Below are 22,213 nucleotides of genomic sequence, written 5' to 3'. Positions count from 1 at the left end.
TTGCCTAACCCCCTACACATTGAGCAGAAACCTCAGACCATTTTAGGCACTCAAGCATGGTCTAGTGGATAAAGCATAGGCCTAGGAGTCAGAAGGTCATGGGTTCTAATCCCGGCTCTGACATTTGTCTAATGTGTGACCTTGGGTAGGTCACTTCACTTCTCTGGGCCTCAGTTACCTCATCTGTAAAATGGGGATTGAGACTGTGCGCCCCACAAGGGGCAGGGACCGTGTCCAGCCCGATGTGCTTGTATCAACCCCAGTGCTAAGTACATGCCTGACACATAGTAAGCAATTAACAAATACCACAATTATTATTATTGTATCTGTCTCTCTTACCTATCCAGTCTCTTTTCCCACTACACCCCAGCACACACTCTTAGTTCCTCTCTAGTTCATCTATTCACTGTACCTTGGTTTTGTCTTCCCTCATAATAATAATAATAATAATGGCATTTATTAAGTGCTATGTGCAAAGCACTGTTCTAAGCACTGGGGAGGTTACAAGGTGATCAGATTGTCCCACGGGGGGCTCACAGTCTTAATCCCCATTTTACACGATGAGGTAACAGACACAGAGAAGTTAAGTGACTTGCCCAAAGTCACACAGCTGACAATTGGTAGAGCTGGGATTTGAACCCATGAACTCTGACTCCAAAGCCCGTGCTTTTTCCACTGAGCCACTGATGCCCTGCCTCCTGCCTCAAACTCCACCAGTCCACTATTCTTTCATTCTTCAAAGCCCTTCTGAGACCATGTACCTCCCTTGAGAAGCGGCGTGGCTCAGTGGAAAAAGCCCAGGCTTTGGAGTCAGAGGTCATGGGTTCAAATCTCGGCTCTGCCAATTGTCAGCTGTGTGACTTTGGGTAAGTCACTTCACATCTCTGTGCCTCAGTTACCTCACCTGTAAAATGGGGATTAAGACTGTGAGCCCCCCGTGGGACAACCTGATCACCTTATAACCTCCCCAGCGCTTAGAACAGTGCTTTGCACATAGTAAGCGCTTAATAAATGCCATTATTATTATTATTCCAGGAGACTTTTTCCAATTTATTTCTGATTTCCTTGCCTGGTAGCCATTCAGCACTTCTATGTAGCGTAAGCAGTGAAGTAGCGTGGCTCAGTGGAAAGAGCCTGGGCTTGGGAGTCAGAGGTCATTGGTTCAAATCCCAGCTCCGCCAATTGTCAGCTGTGTGACTTTGGGCAAGTCACTTTACTTCTCTGGGCCTCAGTTACCTCATCTGTAAAATGGGGATTAAGACTGTGAGCCCCCCGTGGGACAACCTGATCACCTTGTAACCTCCCCAGCGCTTAGAACAGCGTTTTGCACATAGTAAGCACTTAATAAATGCCATTATTATTATTATTATTAAGTACTCATACCCTCACAAAACACTTAGGTACCAATCTTTATAGGCTATTATTTCCTCTATTTGTTATTTATGTTAGTGTCTGTTTCCCCTACAGGACTGCAAACTTCTTGAGGGCGGAGATCATATCTACCAACTTTGTTGAATTTTCCCAAGTGTTTAGTACAAATGCACACAATAGGCACTCGATAAATACTCAATAAATAGGCACTCAATAAATAATACTCTTGGTTGTCTGAATGATGGGAAAGTTTGAACTGTAGTGGTGCTACAAGACACTGCAAGATGAACTCACACCCAAACTCAATTCTCATAGCATAAATGCAAACAGGATGAAAAGTCTCCTCAGCATGCTCCAAACCGAGTTTAGGACTGGTAAAACTCTCTCTGGATTTCCCAGAAGCTACTGGTCTCTTGTCTTATGCCGTCGAGTCGTTTCCGACCCATAGAGACACCACGGACACATCTCTCCTACAGTGCCCAGCTCTCCATCTGCAATCATTCTGGTAGTGCATCCAAGAGTTTTCTTGGTAAAAATACGGAAGTGATTTACCATTGCCGCCTTCTGCGTGGTAAACCGAGTCTCCGCCCTTAGACTCTCTCCCATACCACTGCTGCCCAGCATGGGTGGCCACTGGTACCAGTCGTTAAATTGAAATGAAGCAGAAAGCGGTGGGGGGTCGGATTAGCTTTGAGCCTTGGGTACTGAGTTCAAAAGATCTCTGCCCCTGGAGTAGCAATTGTGAATGAAAATTGGCTAACAGGGGCACAAGAGAAAATTCCCTACTTTTTTTTTTGTTTTTTTGGTAGTAGTAGTAGTAGTAATGGTAATTACTCAGTGAAATGCATTGTACTAAGAAGTGCGGTAGTAACAAAGGACACATTCCCTCCTTACAAGTAGTTTACACTCAAACAGAGGCAACTGACATAAAACAGGATCCCACTTAGCAGAGTTATGAACAAGGGAGGGTGATTAGTTACAAAAGCTCAGAAATAATTGGTATAAAAATCTATGGATCAAGGAGTTACTTTTGACCACAGCAATTGTGGAGGAAATAATATCTGTATTCTTGAATCTTACCACACTTGTTTTGCTGTCTCTCTCCCCATTCTAGACTGTGAACCCGTTGTTGGGTAGGGACCGTCTCTATATGTTGCCGACTTGTACTTCCCAAGTGCTTAGTACAGTGCTCTGCACACAGTAAGTGCTCAATAAATACGATTGAATGAATTTTGCTTACTGTGTGCAGAGCACTGAACTAAGCACTCGCTAGAGTACAATATGGCAATATAACAGGCACATTCCCTCCCCAAAACATCAGTCTAGAGGGGAGACAGACATTAATATATACATATATTTAAAGATATGTACATAAGTGCTATGGGGCTGGAGGAGGGCGTTGAATAAAGGGAGCAAGTTAGGGAGTGGGAGAAGAGTAAAGAAGGGCTTAGCCAGGGAAGACCTCTTGGAGGAGAGGTGCCTTCAAGAAAGTTTTAAAGAGGGGGAGAGTCATTAACTCTTCTGGCAATTTTGGAAAATCAGCATCGGGTACAGGCAAAATTCCTCTCAGTTGGTGTCATGAATGCTATGAGAAAAGCCACCACACCAAATTGGAAAATTGGTTCATCTGATAACAACAGTGGAACTAGAGAAAGTCGACTAGGAAACATTAAAATTAAGCGTGGTGATAAGCAAAGTGGGCTATGACTCTTGTCAAGAATTTCAGGGTAGTTGGATTTTTCTTTAAAAGCTTTGCCTGGAAAAGATTTCTAGTGTATCACAGCTAAAAAATATTCCTATACCATGTGTTTGATGCAGATTTGTATCTGGGTAATGAAGAGATTTTGATTCAAAATATAACAGCTCTTTTCATACAGACTTAGGTAAAGGAAATGTGACCATACTGTGTGTGGGGTCTGGGTGTACTGGAGGATTTAAGCTGCCAAGCAAAGCTAAGTCAACTTTGTGCTTATAAGCAGGGAAAAGCAGCCACCCAAGCTGAAAGTGTGAAATAGATAACATATTTTTGCGGCAGCCTCAGCCCTTTCCTCCTTCTATAACAGCCTTTCCCTATATTGCCAGTCTTTCTTTCTCTTCTCCTCTTAGGAAATGGCTTACTGGTACCCTGTAGCAATGGTTTGTCTGCTAAATTGTGGGTTATTGAGGCCCTGGAGTCAAAGTGGCTGTGTCACACTGGCTGAAAGCTGAGCTACAGCAGCAGTTTACTCAAGTATAAGCTCTCTGGGGTCAGGGATCGGGTCTACCAACTCTATTTTATTGTACTTTCCCACATGCCTACTACTGTGCTCTGCACACACTATGCACTCAATAAAACCCACTGATATATTGATTGATTATGCAGTCTTCCTGCTGCTCTCCATCTGATTCTTTCTCCTCCTACCATGGGCATCTGCAAATAGGCAACAATATCTGAGGCAGCCAACTATACTACTGCTCCAACTTGACTCCCATGTGAATGATCCCAACCAACTAGTTTCTTGTACTCCTTTGCTGAGGGACCACTACTGAACCAGATCCATTACCTAGCAACTGGAGAAAATTTCCATTATTGTCCTACAATTCATGTAACCTCCTTATTTACTTTCTTACCGTTTGTGAAGGCTGGGCTCTAAAATTAAAAAAAATGATGAGTTCCTCCCCAGACAAGCATATCCGTTCAGTATGTACTGAGGTGGAAAGGGAAATCACATTTCTTTAGCTTTCTTTTTTAAACAAAACAAGGACAAAAGCAAACTTCCTCGTGCTCTCTTGGGTTCTACTTGAAAATAATTGCAAGAATCAACACAGATTCCTAAATAAATCCAGATTATGCAGTCTTTGTGCCTAGTGGCTCTTCCTGGGAGTTTTCTGTTTAGATTTAAATTCAATATTTTGATTTGGGAAAGCCAGTGTTTCAGCAGCCACACTGCCAGATCTTGTTTTAGACAGTGAGGGTTTTTTCCTTTCTAGAAATGCCATTTAGTAGAAGAAGTAGGTACTTCCATTATCACTGAGGTGATGAAGAGAGTTACAAGGAATCCCCTTTCTCCTCTTCCTAATTTTCTGAAAATGCACCAAGAAAGCTTTAAAACATTTCTCCCTAAACTAAAACTATCTTTTCCCCCTCAATGACCATGGCTAAAATGATATTAGGAAATGATTTTTCCCCACACATCACCACAGGCAGAACACAGCAAGCCCAATTCCAGAGCCAATAGAAAAGAATGGCATTTCTTTAATCCATTATATTTTTGAAATAGGATTCATTAGTAAAGGTGAGTATGCCCACTTCAAAATAGAGTAGTGTTTAAATGCAATAGATCTTGCTGCTCAAAGTAATTTTCGCTTTGCAAAAAACACCACTATTCCCTATTTACAACTTCATATAACACTGGCTGATGAAATGCACTGGCCATTTGTCAGAAATGCAGGAATTCAGCAAATAAAATAATTGACTGATTCTTTGCTCATTTCAAAATAATGTCTGGTAATCTCTTCTTTCTAAGATTATCAAGAAACAGATTTACCTTGGCAGTTTTGATATTTGATCAATCAATCAATCGTATTTATTGAGCGCTTACTGTGTGCAGAGCACTGTACTAAGCTCTTGGGAAGTACAAGTTGGATGTTATCACTGGTGGAGATATTCTTTGGCTTCTCTTTCCCTCCTCCTCCTCCACTCTCTGCCATTCAATCATCAATCAATGGCATTTATTGAACACTTACTGTGTGCAGAGCACTTTTTAAGCACTTGGGAGAGTACAATGTAACAGAGTTGGTAGACATGTTGCCTGCCCACGGCCAGAACCGTTTCTTAAAAATACACACGCTACCAGTGCACCTATGACAATCATGATGACCAAACAGACTTGGGGAACAAAACCATTCAGCAGAGTCCACATACTGAGCAATAAAGGATCATTTAGTCTAACTGTCATCTGTTCATTGATGAATCATTTGTGATCATTTAGAGATACTCAAAGTTACACTTTCTGAGGGTCACAATGGGGAATTTTTTTGTTGGTTTTTTGAGGATACAAATGATGTTGATGTGTACTAGTGTCCCTTCACAAAACTCTGAGTTATACTGGGGGCTCATAAATTAAATACTTATTAAGAGGAAGGTTCTGATGCAAGTGAAAAGACAGATATAATCCTGGGAACCACTGAATCCACCCTGACCAACCTCTCTGCTGGCACTGTCTCTTTAGTATACTTACGGTATTGTATCATTCACTGCAGTGGCATGGTCAGAAAGGGTTACTGTTTCCTACTCAGTAGGGAAGGTTTTAATGAGATGCAATTTAATTCCTAAGGGAAAAGTAAGGGTTCTGAGCTATGGCATTTGTGGAAATGGACTATTATTTTAACCTTTGAACTCAAATAGTCCCTTTCCACAGTCCCTTCTAGATTGTGAGCCCACTGCTGGGTAGGGACCATCTCTATATGTTGCCAACTTGTACTTCCCAAGCACTTAGTACAGTGCTCTGCACACAGTAAGCACTCAATAAATATGATTGAATGAATGAGTGAATGGACACTAGAAATAGTCATAGCAAATGTAAACATCTAATAAGCAGTCTTGACTCACCCCCCAGAGGCTTATGGTTTCTATCTCACTTATCTAAAGCGATATGGCATTGAAAATGCTTGTGGAAGAGGATTGAAAGGACACTAAAGAGAAGGACTTCACTCAAAATCTAAAGCTAGCCCCAAATCACTGAGTTGAAGATAAAATGTTTTCAGTTCAGCTGGAGGAGCCAATAGAAGGTGGAAGAACCTTTCATTTGAAAAATGTGAAAAGCATTGCTTAAATCCCTCATGCAGATTTTCCTGCACACAGTTCCCAATCTGAAAATTATTTTAACCTTTGAACTCAAATAGTATGCTAGACTACATAAATGACCCAGAGATATAACCAGTCTTTTCTTTTTACCAGTTAATGATGTATTAGAAGAGTATGCTAGACTACATAAATGACCCAGAGATATAACCAGTCTTTTCTTTTTACTAGTTAATGATGTATTAGAAGAGATGGAACGTAAATTAAGCCTAGGAAGACAAGAACTCTGCCACCATCTTACTTCATCTCTTTCAACAACCTCTGCTTCTCTCTCTCTCAAGAGACACCTACCCAATATTTGGCCTTTAGATTAACACAGTGACATTATGGTTTTATGCTTATTCATGGTCCTTGAAGAAACCCAAACTCCAGAATTGGCAGAGATCTTTTAATTACATGATCCACAGCAGTAGCAGTGACCCTGAGATACTTTCTCAGATTTCAGAGGGACCTAAATGTGGCCAATCTGATACTTATATAATTAGCCCAGTGTTGTAAGGGCCCTTAAAGTCTCTAGTCCATTCCCCTGCTGCCCTACCAGACTGTGGGAAAAGCATCCCAAACACGTGGGCAGTGGCAGACCAGGTGAACTGAGCTCTAAAGAAGGGGGCCTCCGTCTTGCAGGTGAATAAACCCTCCTACTATGCAGGGATGGATTCTGAGAACTGAGGGGAGTAGGCTTAGTGATGGGCAGCACTCACCGAGCATCCTTGATTCCATTTCGATCACCGCCTTAGGGAGAGCGGGAAGAAGAAAACAGAATGGCCTCTGAAGAGCAGCCCATCTAGCCAGTGGTGATCCAAAAATGCCTCTTGCAGGAAAACTCCTCAAGGGCCCTGACTGGCAGCAACTGGGATACCTAGTTCTGGGCCAGGAGCTGGGTCTGTGCTGCCTTCAAGTCTCCTTCCAGCTCAGATACCCGCTCTTGGGGCCTTCCCTTATCCAGTGGAAAAGGACACGGACCTGGAGATCATTGGTTCACTTCCTCCACTCAGGGAAAAGGATGATTGATGGTAGGGCTGGTGGAGGTGATACCCCTTTTCCGCTTTAACCTCGGCCAGGAAAGTTCTCCTCCTTGTCCTCCCTTGTTCTGCCCCGGTAGATAATAATAATAATGATGGAATTTGTTAAGCGCTTGATATGTGCAGAACACTGTTCTAAGCGCTGGGGGGGATACAAGGTGATCAAGTTGTCCCACGTGGGGCTCATAGTCTTAATCCCCATTTTACAGATGAGGTAACTGAGGCTCAGAGAAGTTAAGTGACTTGCCCAAGGTCACACAGCAGACATGTGGCGGAGCCAGGATTCAAACCCATGACCTCTGACTCCAAAGCCTGTGTTCTTTCCACTGAGCCACAGATGAGTATCCATTCCCTCCTTAGGCCTCTTAAAGGAAGGATCATTTCAACACCTTCCCAAACACACAATTCCACTCCCCAAGCTTTCACTTTCAGGAAATTCTGACCCCTGATAAAATATAAACCCAATTCCTCAGATTCATAATAGCATTTTCTGCATAGCCAACATTCCTCTATTTGGGTTTTTTGTTTTCGTTTTTATGGCATTTGGTAAGTCCTTACTATATGGCAAATGGTGTTCTAAGCTGGGGTAGCAACAAGATAATTAGGTTATTATTAAGTTCCTCCCAAATCATCCTCATCTCCAACTTAACCCACCGCATCCCTTTGGCCTTTCCAGTGGTGTTAAATCCAGTGCATCTTTAAGCACTTGCGTGGACAGACCCTTTGTTTGTTTGTTTTGTTTTATGGCATTTGTTAAGCACTTACTATGTGCAAAGCACTGCTTTTTAAGCATGAGAGTCAGGACCCCAACTTTCTCTCCCAGTGGATAGGGAATAAGGAGTGACTGGGATGTCTTGGAAACCTTTAGATTGAAGAGCCAGAGAACCATTAGCATTTCTTAACTCAGCCACCCCCCAAAGTGTCACTGCCTGTCTGTTAAATTGAATTTATGCCATTAATCTGAAAAAGGCAGCCTACCCCTATTGTGCCATTCACTATAAGGCAATATCAATTCTGCTGCAGGGGGAACAAGATCATCCAAAATCATGGGACCTCTCATCAGGAACTGTGCCACTTCTAGGTCAGCAATGGGAATTCCAGAGACCCTCTTTTGGGGCTGAGAATTAGCCCTAGTAAAGGAAGGTGTTGGAAGGGGTTCTTACTGGGCTGTGGAAATGGAAACCCCTTTAGTAATCTCCCTTGCCCACACCACCTGCATGAGGGGCAGAAGCAGCTAGGTTTCCCGTTGTATTAGTGGGCCACAGTGCCATTAACCAGGAAATAAACCCAGATTGAGGCCCCAGAAGTTTAGTACTCTTCTTCAGAGGTCTCTACCACCCTCAGAGGAGACCCGAACAGTCTGGGATACTAGAGAGTCCCCACGGCACCACTCCAGGTGACCTCTGGGTCTACTGAATTGCAGGGGGACAAACCAGCCGGGAACTGGAAATTCTGAGCATGGAGAATGTTGAAGGGCTTACCACAGAACCAGGATGAAGTTGCCTCCCTCAGTGAGTCCTAAAATAAAGCTGCAAGTCATTGGGTAACATCTTATGTGATGCTATCCATACCCCAAAAACAATGTTATCTCTGTTCTTTTGAGATAAGCCTCCTGTGCAAGAAAAAAAAAAATTATTTACCTAAAAAAAATAATCTATTCCAAACCATTTTATGGGTCTGGTCACATTTGTGGCTATAAAACTAAACCATTTTTTTTAATGGTATTTGTTAAGCATCTACTATGTGCTAGGCACTATACCAAACGCTGGGGTAGATACAGAATAATCAGGTTGGACACAGTCCATGTCTCACATGGGGCTCACAGCAGGAATCCCCATTTTACAGTTGAGGTAACTGAGACACAGAGAAGTTAAGTGACTTGCTTAAGGTCACACAGCAGACAAGTGGCACAACCAGGATTAGAACCCAGGTCCTCTGACCCCCAGCCCCAGGATCTTCCCATTAGGCCACACTGCTTCTCTTGAGTCTTCTAGAACATGAATCTTTTTTGGTTTCTGCTTTCTGATGTTTGGAAGACTTTCTGCCATCCCTGCCCTACTTGGAGACTCACGAGGGACTCGGACCAGAAAATGAGCAATTACAAATAACATGGAGGTCTCTTTCCCTGCTTTGTCTGACATGGCAGACTCCTGTTTCAGATTTCCTTGACATGGGGCCAAGAACTCCGTGCAGCAGTTAAGCTTACGATGGTGTTCGGCTGCACGTTTCAGAGCTACAGGCAGGATCCAGTGAGGGACTCTTGGGCCGACTCCAAATGGAAACTGTTTCCTCTTGCCTGGAATGTAGCGACAAACACAAGTGGGTGGTGGCTGTTTTGGGACAATCGCTTTTATTTTGTTGAGTTCTTTAAGGGGGAAAATGAACCAGAATCTGGGGTGTTCTCCCTTCGAGCAGGACCAAACATAAGGGGGCTTCCACACTCCCAAGGGTGTCCCACATGGTCACTGACTCATTGCGGAGAAGAGGGAGTGTTGGGAAAATCCAGCCACTTTTAAGCTGAGTGCTGAGGTTTCCATTAGCCTGAAGCAGGAAAATAATCTAGTGACCTTACCAAATGAATATAACTAGAAATGAGGGAGCACCTTGAGAGCAGCAGTAACGGCATTTATTGAGCAGCCACCATGTGCAATGCACTATATAATGCACTTAATAAGCTGAGATGGAAGATGGGATTTGTGTTACAACATCAGCCAAAGATGTTCCAGACTAAAAATGCCTAATGGTAATGGAATCCATTACACAGAATGGTGGCTGGGTCTTCTGGGAAAGATTTTAAGAAAAAGATGGAGAGCAAATGTTTTGAATGGTTTAGTTTTAGTCTGCCGAGATTCCGGAGACATGGTAGTCGTGACTTCTGAGACTTAAGCCTTCTAGAGTCTCCATGGAAGTGACAGTTAAGAGTAATTTTTCAAGAACTTCAGACGCTTTGGAGTGTCTGAAAAATTTATTTAAGCCTCCATTTCCCTCACACACTCCCCCTTCTGCATCACCTATACACTTGGATATGTACCCTTTAAGTGCTTGATATTCAATCCGCTTTCAGTCCCGCAGCACTATGTACATATTCATAAGTGATTTTTTTTTAATGTCTGTCTACACAGGTAGCTCCAGGTAAGCTCCTTGTGGGCAGAGAACATAGCTCCCAGCTCTGTTGTACTTAGTACAGTGTTCTGCAATTGGTAAGTGCTCAATAAATACCATCGATAGATAAATCGAGAGAACACTGGCCAATGGGAACACTGTTGCTTACCACCTGATTGGCACGGGCTTGGGAGTCAGAGGTCGTGGGTTCTAATCCTGGTTTCACCACTTGTCTGCTGTGTGACCTCGGGCAAGTCACTTTTAACTTCTCTGTGCCTCACTTACCTCATCTGTAAAATGGGGATTGAGACTGAGTCCCATGTCGGACAATCTGATTACCTTGTATTTACCCCAGTGCTTAGAACAGTGTTTGGCACATACTAAGCGCTTAACAAATACCATAATTTTTAAAAAAGCATGGGCCTGGGAGTTATAAGGACATGGGTTCTACTCCCAGTTCAACCTCTTGTCTGCTGTGGGACCACGGGAAAATCACTTAACTTCTCTGTGCCTCAGTTACTTCATCTGTAAAACGGGGATTGAGACGGGGAGCCCCACATGGGGCAGGGAATTTGTCCAACCGATTTTCTTGTACCCACCCCAGTGCTTAGTACCGTGCCTGGCATATAGTAAGCACTTAAACAATACCACAATTATTATTACTGTTATTATTAAGCTTGCTTTCTGTTTACAGCAATGAGAGGAAATCAGTTTCATGACTCTCAGCTAGGCCCTCTCACGATGGTTAGAAATCAAGTCAAAAGAGGATTATAAAAATGGGGGAGAGAGGTTTGATTGCTAATGCCAGGTTCATTGCATTAGGACCTCATATAATGAGAATCAAGTTTTCTCCTAGTCTTGAAAATGGTAATCAATCAGTCAATCAATCATATTTATTGAGTGCTTACTGTGTGCGGAGCACTGTACTAAGCACTTGGGAAGTACAAGTTGGCAACATATAGAGACAGTCCCTACCCAATAGTTGGCTCACAGTCTAGAAGGGGGAGACAGAGAACAAAACCAAACATACTAACAAAATAAAATAAATAGAATAGATATGTACAAGTAAAATAAATAAATAAATAGAGTAATAAATATGTACAAACATATATACATATATACAGGTGCTGTGGGGAAGGGAAGGAGGTAAGATGGGGGGATGGAGAGGGGGACGAGGGGGAGAGGAAGGAAGGGGTTCAGTCTGGGAAGGCCTCCTGGAGGAGGTGAGCTCTCAGTAGGGCCTTGAAGGGAGGAAGAGAGCTAGCTTGGCAGATAACAGTATAATGTAAGTTTGTTGTGAGCAGGAAACACATCAACCAACTCTGTTGTATTGTACTCTTCCAAGTCCTTAGTGCAGTGCTCTACACATGGTAAGTGCTCAATAACTACCATTGATTGATTGTAATGTTATATAAAATAATTTTGACAGCCCTACAGATGCTTAAAAATGACTAGCCCATACTTCTTTATTAAACTATCCTGCCCTACCAAAGGAGAACCTAATATCCTGATATAACTGAAGAGACATTCTGTGCAATTTACCCGGCATGCAGGATTATCCTTCCTTATTGAAAACTATTTTACAGGATTTAATCAGTATGTAACGAAAGACCCTACTCAACACTGAATGTTCCAATCAACAGGAGGGAGCACCCCTGGAGCTAAAAAATAATTTAGCTATTGATCAAATACTTATGGAATGGTTCCAGATGACAAATACCTTGACTGCTAAGTATTCTGCAACTGCTAACCTAAGTCCATAAATTCCTTAATTTTATGTACCATTCAAACCCATAATCTGCATTACAACTAACCTACTACGTGATTCCTAAATTCCCCTCAAGTTGTAAATTCAGCACTTTTGGAAGCTACACTATTTTCAGAGTGCCTACTTTGGTATCTAATTTGCAAATGGGCTCAAGGAGAATCTGGCTTAAGTTCTGCTCTTACAAATGGTAACAGAATGAACATCATTTACCAGCATTACATTTGAAAACACAAATGAAAACCTTTTAAATTAGTGGTGAGATTTAACATTAAAGCAATCATGGTGTTGCTCCTGCTTCATCTTTATTAGACTCACTATAATCAACACTACTTAGAAAACAAAGGGGTGTGCTCAGTCCATGCCCAACCAGAAATCTCAAAATGAGGCCGGGTAACTGTAAAATAAAATGACTACTGATTTTTATTGTACTATGCATCTCTTATGATTATTTTTCTTAGGCTGGGGCAGCATCACAATGCTATCTAATATTGTGTTGCACAACACAAGCTCGGTTTGCCTTGCTAATGCTTCTCACACTACCTTTCCTTGTGTCAAGTCATGCCGTATTATGTCAACTGAAGTCATATGGCCTAGAAATTAGGTAAGTGATGTTGTGGGGATGGGAGAGGAGGGAAGGGAGAGGAGGAATTGGTGTAGGGAAAAATAAGTCTCCTAAAGCCTTGTGGCTGCTGAGGAGTTGTTACGGAACAGGGGAATGGCATTTAAAATAAAGAAGAGTGGTGGGGAACAATAGGGAAAGAGACAGCAGCATTAATAGTCATAACCTTGAGAAAAGAGCAAAAAAGATAGCTATTACCACTATTGTCCTATTTTCATTCCCTACTATAATCCCTGTTGCAGATAATACTTGCTTTTTGGAGGAACGTAGTGTAACAAATGGATTTTAGAGCATATTAAACCAAATAACTCGACTTAGATTAGCATATTTTGGACACCTAATCAGGAAGACTAATTCTCTGGAGAAGACACTAATGCTAGGAAAGGTCCAGGGAAAACGTGGAAGAGGCAGACCAGCAGCGAGATGGATACAGACCATAACAACGATCACAAAAGAACCATTAGAAAGGTTGCAGATTATGGCAGAGGACAGGATGTTCGAGAAAGTATATCCATGGAGTCGCTATGAATCGGAAACGACTCTACAGCACTTAATAATAATATTGTAACATAAGATTGTTCTTTACTTTAAAATCTACTCCAGCTGATTAACTTGTATCTACCCCAGTGCTTAAAACAGTGCTTGGCACATAGTAAGCACTTAACAAGTACCATAATTATTATTATTATTATTACTGCATGCCTATTTGTTTTAAAGAGGATGTATCCTTTCTAGAAACCATGCTTTTTGCTCACCAAAGAAGAAGGATATCTCTGAAGGAAGGAGGAATTTTGTTTTTAAATCGTTTGCATAAAAACACTCCCACCTATCAGGCCATATAAAAATGGTCAATTTCAAGTAAGGTGAAGACTGACAGCATTCTTTCAAAACCCTTTTTCCTGCCCCCACCCATCTAGAAAAGCAGGCTTTGGTACTGAAGCTGCGGTGGTTTGAGTCCAATAAATAGAAAGAGAGAAAGGCAAAGGGAAACTCAAAGATTATTTCTCAGCCCTCTATATATCCAGAAAGCTCCTTCAAGCATGAAGTTCCTTTGTAGTACTTTGATTAAATTAATTCTAAGAGGGAGAAGACAAGAAATAGGTTCTCAGAGGAGAGTTGGACGAAAAATCTGGTTGTTGATGTTAAAGTAGTTAAAGAGCTCAGGGGCTATTGCTAATCGGTAAAGAAGACTGCCAAACAATAACAGAAAAATGGTCTCCACAAAAGTGTCTTCTTAAAAGCCCTACATCAGCAAACAACCTGCCTTGAAAACACTTTCTCTACATTAGAGAATTGAATAAATCACCCAGAGAAATGTCCCAGATTAATGGAACTTTACCAGTGGACCAAGCGATACTATTTCAGGCTAGCAGACCACTTAAAAAAAATGTTCCATGGAACGATTCACAAGAATGATATTCAGGGAGTTTCGATTTTGGAAAGGAAATGAAAATGAGCGTTCACGGGCCCATATTACCAAGAGGTCCTTAAGAAATCCTTTACCAAGTGGAGCGAAAATCATGTTTACAAGAATAACCTCCAAGTAGCTGGGGGTTCAAGAAGGCAAAATTATGTCGCTTCTCAAACATTGTTAAATCTGATGTTCTGGATAAGCTGGTGCAGATCAAAGAAGGGCAGACTGCCCCTGTGCAAAATGACTGACAAAATCCAAAGAAAAAGTCAATTGCCAATACCTGTTTCCATCGCCCCAAAATTCTGCCACTGATCTTTTCAGTGCAAAAGAGATCTACTCTGCTGTCAACTCAATGGGATGTGCTTGGAAAGCACCAAAATGGAAGATATTAATCTGATCATAAGTATGCTCAATTCAGCTTAGACATTTACGCATATAAGATGTTCTGTGTCATTCAGAAAATAACATTTTAACAAGGAAAAAGAAACCGTGCTAAAAGGCACAACTGACGAGTTGGTCGCACTCTGTATATCCAATAATATTTTACCCTCTTTCATATTTCACCTAGTGATTTTGAAAACAAAATCTTAAATGCCCGAAATCAGAACTCTAGTTCTCAAATACTATTTCAATTTCACTTCATCAACAAAGCCATCCAAAATAAAGCACTTTCCTTGTACTAGATATTAGAGACCCCTCTCTAAATTTAGTCATATTGGCTGTGTGTGTGATCTGCCTTATTGATGTTATCCTCATAGCCTGCTGAGGGTGGGGCTAATACATTTTCAATGCTTGTCAATCAATCAATCAATCGTATTTATTGAGCTCTTACTGTGTGCAGAGCACTGTACTAAGCGCTTGGGAAGTACAAGTTGGCAACATATAGAGACAGTCCCTACCCAACAGTGGGCTCACAGTCTAGAAGGGGGAGACAGAGAACAAAACCAAACATACTAACAAAATAAAATATACAGAATAGATATGTACAAGTAAAATAGAGTAATAAATATGTACAAACATATATACATATATACAGGTGCTGTGGGGAAGGGAAGGAGGTAAGATGGGGGGGATGGAGAGGGGGATGAGGGGGAGAGGAAGGAAGGTGCTCAGTCTGGGAAGGCCTCCTGTCCCTTTTTCTGCAGCAGCTATAGCTATATGTCAGGTTGATGCTCGGTAAATGTCCCCTGAACTGTACTGGATTGAATTGAATATTTCAAATGATGCAAGATTTAATCTAAATAAATTAGTCAAAACAATTTACTAATGAATTAATATGTCAATGTAATCTGTAAAAAATGAATTCTCCCAAATATTATTGCTTGGGCCACTGCTCTCCTAATCTAACAGATAATAACATCTGGGACATTTCACATCATTATGGGGTCTGTGTTTGTGAGAACATTCATCTGTACCTATTCAAAAACCAGATAATTCATTCATTCATTCAATCAATCGTATTTATTGAGCGCTTACTGTGTGCGGAGCACTGTACTAAGCGCTTGGGAAGTACAAGTTGGCAACATATAGAGACGGTCCCTACCCAACAGCAGGCTCACAGTCTAGAAGGGAGAGACAGACAACAAAACAAAACATATTAACAAAATAAAATAAATAGAATATGTACAAGTAAAATAGAGTAATAAATATGTACAAACATATATACATATATACAGGTGCTGTGGGGAGGGGAAGGAGGTAAGGTGGGGGAGACGGTGAGGGAGAGGAGGGGGAGAGGAAGGAGGGGGCTCAGTCTGGGGCAAGCCCTTAATGTGTGTCAAGCACTGTTCTAAGGATTGGGGTAGATACAAAATAGAAAAACAGTGTAGCTTAGGGATAGAAAGGATGATAATAATAATAGATAGATCCCAGGGCCAGAGAGTCAGAAGGACCTGGGTTCTAATTCCAATTCCGCCACTCGTCTACTGTGACCACGGGTCTGTCACTTCACTGCATCCTGGTCATCTCATCTATAAAATGGGGATAAGCCCAGGAGCCCAGATAATGCTTTAAAGGCTCATTTGAAGTGTTTCCCCTTTCCCTGCTCTTCACATTCAAACCGTCTCAAGAAGAATTTATAGAGTCAGGGATCACGTCTACCAACTTTGCTATAGTGTACTCTCCCAAGTGCTTAATATGGAGCTCTGCACACTGTAAGCTCTCAATAAATATGATTGATTAAGTTGGACTGAGCATCATTGTGATTGCAGGGTGAATTCAGGAATGTGACCTCATTCATTCATTCAATCGTATTTATTAAGCACTTTCTGTGTGCAGAGCACTGTATTAAGCACTTGGGAGAGTACAACACAACAATAAATAGGCACATTCCCTGCCTACAACAAGCTTTCAGCCTGGGGAACAGGGGAGACAGATATTAATATAAATAAATAAATTACAGATATGTACGTCAGTGCTGTGAGGCCTGAGGGGCAGGGGGAGAACAAAGGGAGCAAGTCAGGGTGATGCAGAAGGGAGTGGGAGAAGAGGAAATGGGAGGCTTAGTCTGGGAAGGCCTCTTGGAGGAGGTGTGGCTTCAATAAGGCTTTGAAGGTGGGGAAAGTAATTGTCTGTCAGACCTCAGTTACCCCTCTTTCCAGCTGCAGGGCAGGCTTGCAGAGGGCACCCATAAAATGGCCAGAACAGTCTGTAGAGATAAAAGTGGTATGGGATTGGCAGTGGCATATTTCTAGGGTCATGACAGGCTCATCACCACTGGGTTTTAGGCAGTGAGGGCCTGGCTTGCCATCCTAAGGCATTTGCCCCCTTTCCCCCAACACCCTTCCCTCCAGCCCTGCTTTGAGGACAAAAAAAGATGCCTGTGAAGTAACTGGCACCCAAAGATCATGGCCAATCAACAACATTGCCAAGTTCTCCTCTCTGTTTCAGGTGTCTGGCACAAATATAAGCCTCCCGATTCCAACTACGTACCTGCCCAATCCACGTGACCAGAAATGGCAAAAAACAGGCTTTTCCTGGAGCTTACTCTTTCTCAGCCTAAGAATGAGGCCCTGGAATAGAATCCTGTGGAGAAGCAGCATGGCTTAGTGGGAAGAGCCCGGGTTTGGGAGACAGAGGTCATGGGGTCTAATCCTGGCCCCGCCACTTGTCAGCTGTGTGACTTTGGGCAAGCCGCTTAACTTCTCTGTGCTTCAGTTCCCTTATCTGTAAAATGGGGAGTAAGACTGTGAGCCCGACGTGGGACAACCTGAACAGTGCTTGGCACATGGTAAGCGCTTAACAAATACCATCATCATCATCATCACCATACCATGCTGTGCCCCTCCTCCCCTCAGGCTGATCTAGTTCTAGGTTGGCCTCACGTACTCACATCTCCATTAAAGTGGACTAGGCAGGTCCTGAAAATTCCAGATAGAACTAGGCTGGGCTAGCTCTGAGAGTCCCAGAATCAGGCCCCGAGCCCATTGTTCAGCTCTGAAGCCAACACAGTGTCGCTGTGGTCCTAAAGGATAGGAGACCAGACCTCTGTGGATGAGGTAGGCTGGGCTCAGGTCTAAATGCTTCTAAGTTTAATATATTTGACACGATGTCTACATTCTCAACTTTGACTGCTACCGTAAAGTGCCCATCACCAGGAACCTTTGATAGCACAGTAAAATAACTTTTCACCACTATTACGCTTGCCAGGCATTTTCATATTTAAAGCCACCCTCTGGGTAATAGCCAGGAAAGTACAATCCTTCAATTTTTCTCTCCATAATAGCAATTACCCATTTCACTCAAAACTAAATTCCCACTCACTATCTTCCAGTTTTTTTATTTGCTTTATTTTTGCTGGATTATGAACCTCAGAGGTGAAAAAGAAGCAGCATGGCCTAGTGGATAGATTAAAGGCTTGAGAATAAGAAGGACCTAGATTCTAATCCCAGGTCTGCCACATGTCTGCTGTGTGACCTTGGGCAAGTCACTTAACTTATCTGTGCCTCAGTTACCTCATCTCTTAAATGGCGATTAAGACTGTAAGCTCCAAGTGGGATAGTGACTATGGCCAACTTGACTAGCTTGCATTTATCCAAGTGCCCATTACAGCATCTGGTTCTTAGTAAAAGCTTAATAAATACCATAATATTAATATGTAAAGGAGTGTGTGTGTGTGTGTGTGTGTGTGTGTGTGTGTGTGTGAGAGAGAGAGAGAGAGAGAGAGAGAGAGAGAGGGAAAGAGGGAAAGAGGGGGAGAGAGGAGAAGGGAGGGAGAGGGAGGAGAGGGAGAGAGATTGGGTGGCATGCTTACTTTTCCTACTTGGATGTAAGATTCTATCTGGACTACGGTATGCCCTGGAAAATATGGGACCTAATTCAAGTAGTTACTATACCATTTCGGGCTGCCAATTCAGCAAGCAGGAATTTGAAGTTTTAAGTAATTTGCACAGTGGTAAAATTTTTCATTGTAGTTTGGTCTGCCCTTTAAATCAAGCCTTATTCCCTACTAGTGACGAGACATGTACTGAACTTCCCAAAGGCCTAAGAGGAAAGGTCCCTGAAGGCCACCGCCTCTTGAATCACAGATCTAATTGGCTTTCTTGTTCCTAGGGCTATAGGAGATGGAGCAAAGCAGAGAGGGATGCTTTTGGAAACATTTACATTTACCTTCCCTCTCCATTTACATTCACATGCCCTATAAAGTATCCAAATATTGATTAAATGTAGAGAAGGAAATATGGACATCTTAGGCCCTTCTGATAAGGGATGGCAAATCAGGTTGCATTGGACCTCTCTAGTTAGGACTTATTAGGGTTTTTCAATTGAACCATTATTTTGGGGAAGGACTATAACTAGAAAGCACCCGTAAGGGAGAGGAACCTGGTACTTATCATTTTATCATTCGACCTCAGACTGAATACCTTGGATTTATGGGGCCACTTCCAACCTCCTGGATTGGAGTCATGGATTAGGTTGCTGCCTGTTCTGTTGAAGGACCCATTGAATAGAGACTTCCAGCCTCTTTCCTCCTTTCTAATCTGGCTGCAGCTGAAGGCCTCAGATGGGGGTGGTCAATTTAGGGGGGCTCTTGCCACTAGTAGCTGCTAGTGGCATAGGTAGGATGTCTATTTGTACAAAGGAAGCTGGATTGAGAGTGATGTAAATCGTGAGTGGAAGGTGGTAGAGATGGGGGAGGAGGGTGCAGGGGAGACAGTGGAGATTATGGCAGGGGGCACCTGGGGGATACTGAAACAGCAAAATTAAGGCCCTGGACCTGTGAGGAGAAAGAGTGAGAAAGAAAGAGAGAAAAGATAGCACTCATATGCATGGGCCTTCAGGGGCATGAGCTCTTGGAATTTACGGAAATATACAGGATTTCCTATGTCCCATGATGCGAAAAATGTGCTGCCTATTTTGTGTAATCTTGTTGGGTAATGCTTCCCCAGATTGTGCTAATATAAGATATTTTAGCACACTATGTACAATGCAAGTAAAGAAAAACACTCTTGTTTCCACAGGGAAAAACACTGGGTTTTAGAAACGCAAGGAAATGGAGGTGAAAAAGAAAAAAGTCTGGATCACGAGATTCCATTCTGGCAGATTGTTTCAGACACAATCTCAGGTCACACAAGAGGGTAGAGTCACACCACATAGTATAAATTAACAAGTTTAAGTCTAGAGGAATGAGGTTTTATTTTTGACATTAAGAAAATAGAGATGGATTATTTCACTCAAAAAAGTGAAAAGGAAGAGTCAGTTCTACAAAGTTTTTGAAAAAGCTTTTGTATAAGAACCTAAGCTTCTTCACAGAAAACTCGAAGACTGAATGGGGAAATGAAATGAGGGTTTGTATTTCAAATTCAATCAGGGAAACCAATGAGAGGAACAGAGAGAGACAGAAGTCAGAGCTCATTGATAGCAGAGCTGCACAGACATTTATTGAATACAAACAACGGCAAACACAGCAGGCTCACAAATATTTGAGCTTCCTGAGCTTTGTTCAAATGTTTTATAGGGGCTACTGCCTTAAGAAAAGTCCTAGCCATACCTAAAAATTATGATTCCATTGCACTCAGTTTTCCCCCACACCCATCAAATCATTTCTCTATTAAAAAAATGTGTCTCCTCTTCTCCAACTTCTCTGAATATTATCACAGCTTGGCTTGACCCTGCCTTACTGGGAAAACCATTTCTGGTGTAGGCACCAATAGTCACTTTGAATGCCACCATTGGGTCCTGCTTCCAAAACAACAGAGGAAAAGCCACACCATTGTCTGGGAACATGGATACAAGGTCTAAGAGGTGAGCCAAGTTTTTCAAACTTGAAAAAAAATAGTAAGCCAGATGGAGTCATTGTGAGAAAAGAGGTATTTAAAAGCAAACACAGTTCTAGATGGTCTATTGGATAATACACTCCAGGAAGAGCTGTTAAAATGTCAAATCAATTAGATTGCTAAGCTAAGCTGACACTAAACTGACACATTTTCTTTTGAAAATTTCACCACTGGAAATCCCCCCAGAAGTATCGAAAATAACACTGAACGCCAAAACCATGGACAGATCTGGAGCATAAATCAAGAGTCCAGGAACAATATCAGGAACACAAGCTGGAAATTGATAAAGAATCATTTGTGTGTGTGTGTGTGTGTGTGTGTGTGTATTTATATATAATATATATTTTGTTCTTGTTAGTAAAGAAAAAACTATATATTGAGAGAAAAGGAAGACAGTAAATATACAGATTGTACAAGCTGGGTGGAGTGCCATTGGCTGGAGAGGGTCAGGTGATGCAGAATGAAGGATGATGTGTAGGAATTAGAGTGCCCCCATTCCAGTGACCTCAGACGTCAGCCTAGAACAAAAGTAAAAAGAAAGGGACAAGGAAAGAGAAAAACAATAAAATGCTTAATTAAATAGGTATAGAAATGAAAAAACCTATAGCCTGTTCGGCATACTGAAAAGACTTTCATCTTTCTTCCGCTCTACCGTATAATTTTCTATTCTAGAACTTGCCTGCTACTGGCCAGGGGAAAGAGAAGATGGTGAGGATAGGACAACAGTGATTTTACTAAACTTCGGGACATCTCCTTTTCTGTAACAAGTGAAGTTAGAATTTCAGGCACAATAAGAGCAGCTCAATAGCAATAATCTTACAGGGGAAAATAGGGAGGAAAACTGCAATCTAAAAAAAGCTCTAGGAAGGCAATCAAGATCTATTTTTTACCACCTATTACTGGGAAGAGTTACAGATTTGAGTAAAAGCTCATAAAGGGTCTCTCAGGCTACATTTGGTCTGCTTAGTAATCATCCTTCTCCATAGGAGAATGGTGTGGCTTAGTGGAAAGAGCACAGGCTTGGGAGTCAGAAGTCATGGGTTCTAATACTGGCTCTGCTGCTTGTCGGGTGTGTGACTTTGGGCAAGTCACTTAACTTCTCTGTGCCCCAGTTACTTCATCTGTAAAATGGGGCTTAAGACTGTGAGCCCCACATGGGACAACCTGATTAACTTGTATCTACCCCAGCGCTTAGAACAGTGCTTGCCACAGAGTAAGCACTTAACAAATATGATTATTATTATTATTATTGTTTAGGTGGCTTCCCAGAAAGGAAAAGCAAAGAGTGGCTACAAGTCAGGACTGAGGTGCATTTTACAAGATGTCCCAGAATGTCTTCCCAGAAGGTCTGACAAAAGGAAAACACACAGCACACATTTAAAACAGGCTGGAGGAAGCCAATGCCGGGATAACTTTTCTAGTATTCTGAGGCAAAATGGAGACTCTGAGAACATAAAAGCCGGTGTTTGCTGAGAAAGGTTGAACTGATGGGCTGAGTGTTGAAAGAAGATCAATCAGCTGCTATTCATCCTTGCACAGACTTGTAAAAGAAAAGTGAGTCAACTCAGAATAATCGGGAAGTCTGTCATTTTGTGAAGAACACCATGTCATCATTGCATATCCCAAGATCTGCCATTCCTTTATGAAAAACACTCCCAGTAGAGCTGAGCTTGATTCTGTCTCCTGTGTCCTCTGTATCTATCTACAGTTTTCAGCAGGGTGGGGGATGTCTCCCCACCACAGGCTTGACCCCTGAAAATAGCCATGCCCCAGATCTGTGGAAAGAGGGTGCTGCTGTG

The 22,213-nt window shown here is 42.1% G+C and overlaps 1 protein-coding gene across 15 annotated transcripts in view; it reads right to left on the bottom strand.

Moving 5' to 3' along the window:
• The window catches only part of PCBP3 (poly(rC) binding protein 3), a 315,198-nt gene that overhangs the window by 22,046 nt on the left and 270,939 nt on the right, over nucleotides 1-22,213 (bottom strand). For 7 of the 15 annotated variants that reach the window (XR_005451832.1, XM_038748841.1, XM_038748845.1 and 4 more), the window contains one exon: nucleotides 19,990-20,932. The exons of the other annotated variants lie outside the window; for them this stretch is intronic. Coding sequence is in view for 6 of the 7 variants with exons in the window: in XM_038748841.1 (XP_038604769.1) it covers nucleotides 20,896-20,932 (37 nt within the window). In the remaining variant the exon portion in view is untranslated. Of the gene's footprint in view, nucleotides 1-19,989; nucleotides 20,933-22,213 lie in introns of those variants that run through there. 15 annotated transcript variants of the gene reach the window in all.

The sequence above is a fragment of the Tachyglossus aculeatus genome, chromosome 7 (assembly GCF_015852505.1).
Source record: "Tachyglossus aculeatus isolate mTacAcu1 chromosome 7, mTacAcu1.pri, whole genome shotgun sequence".
Taxonomy (NCBI): Eukaryota; Metazoa; Chordata; class Mammalia; order Monotremata; family Tachyglossidae; genus Tachyglossus; species Tachyglossus aculeatus.
Note: the sequence above shows the minus strand (reverse complement) of the source record. Positions and strands in the feature narration are given on the sequence as shown.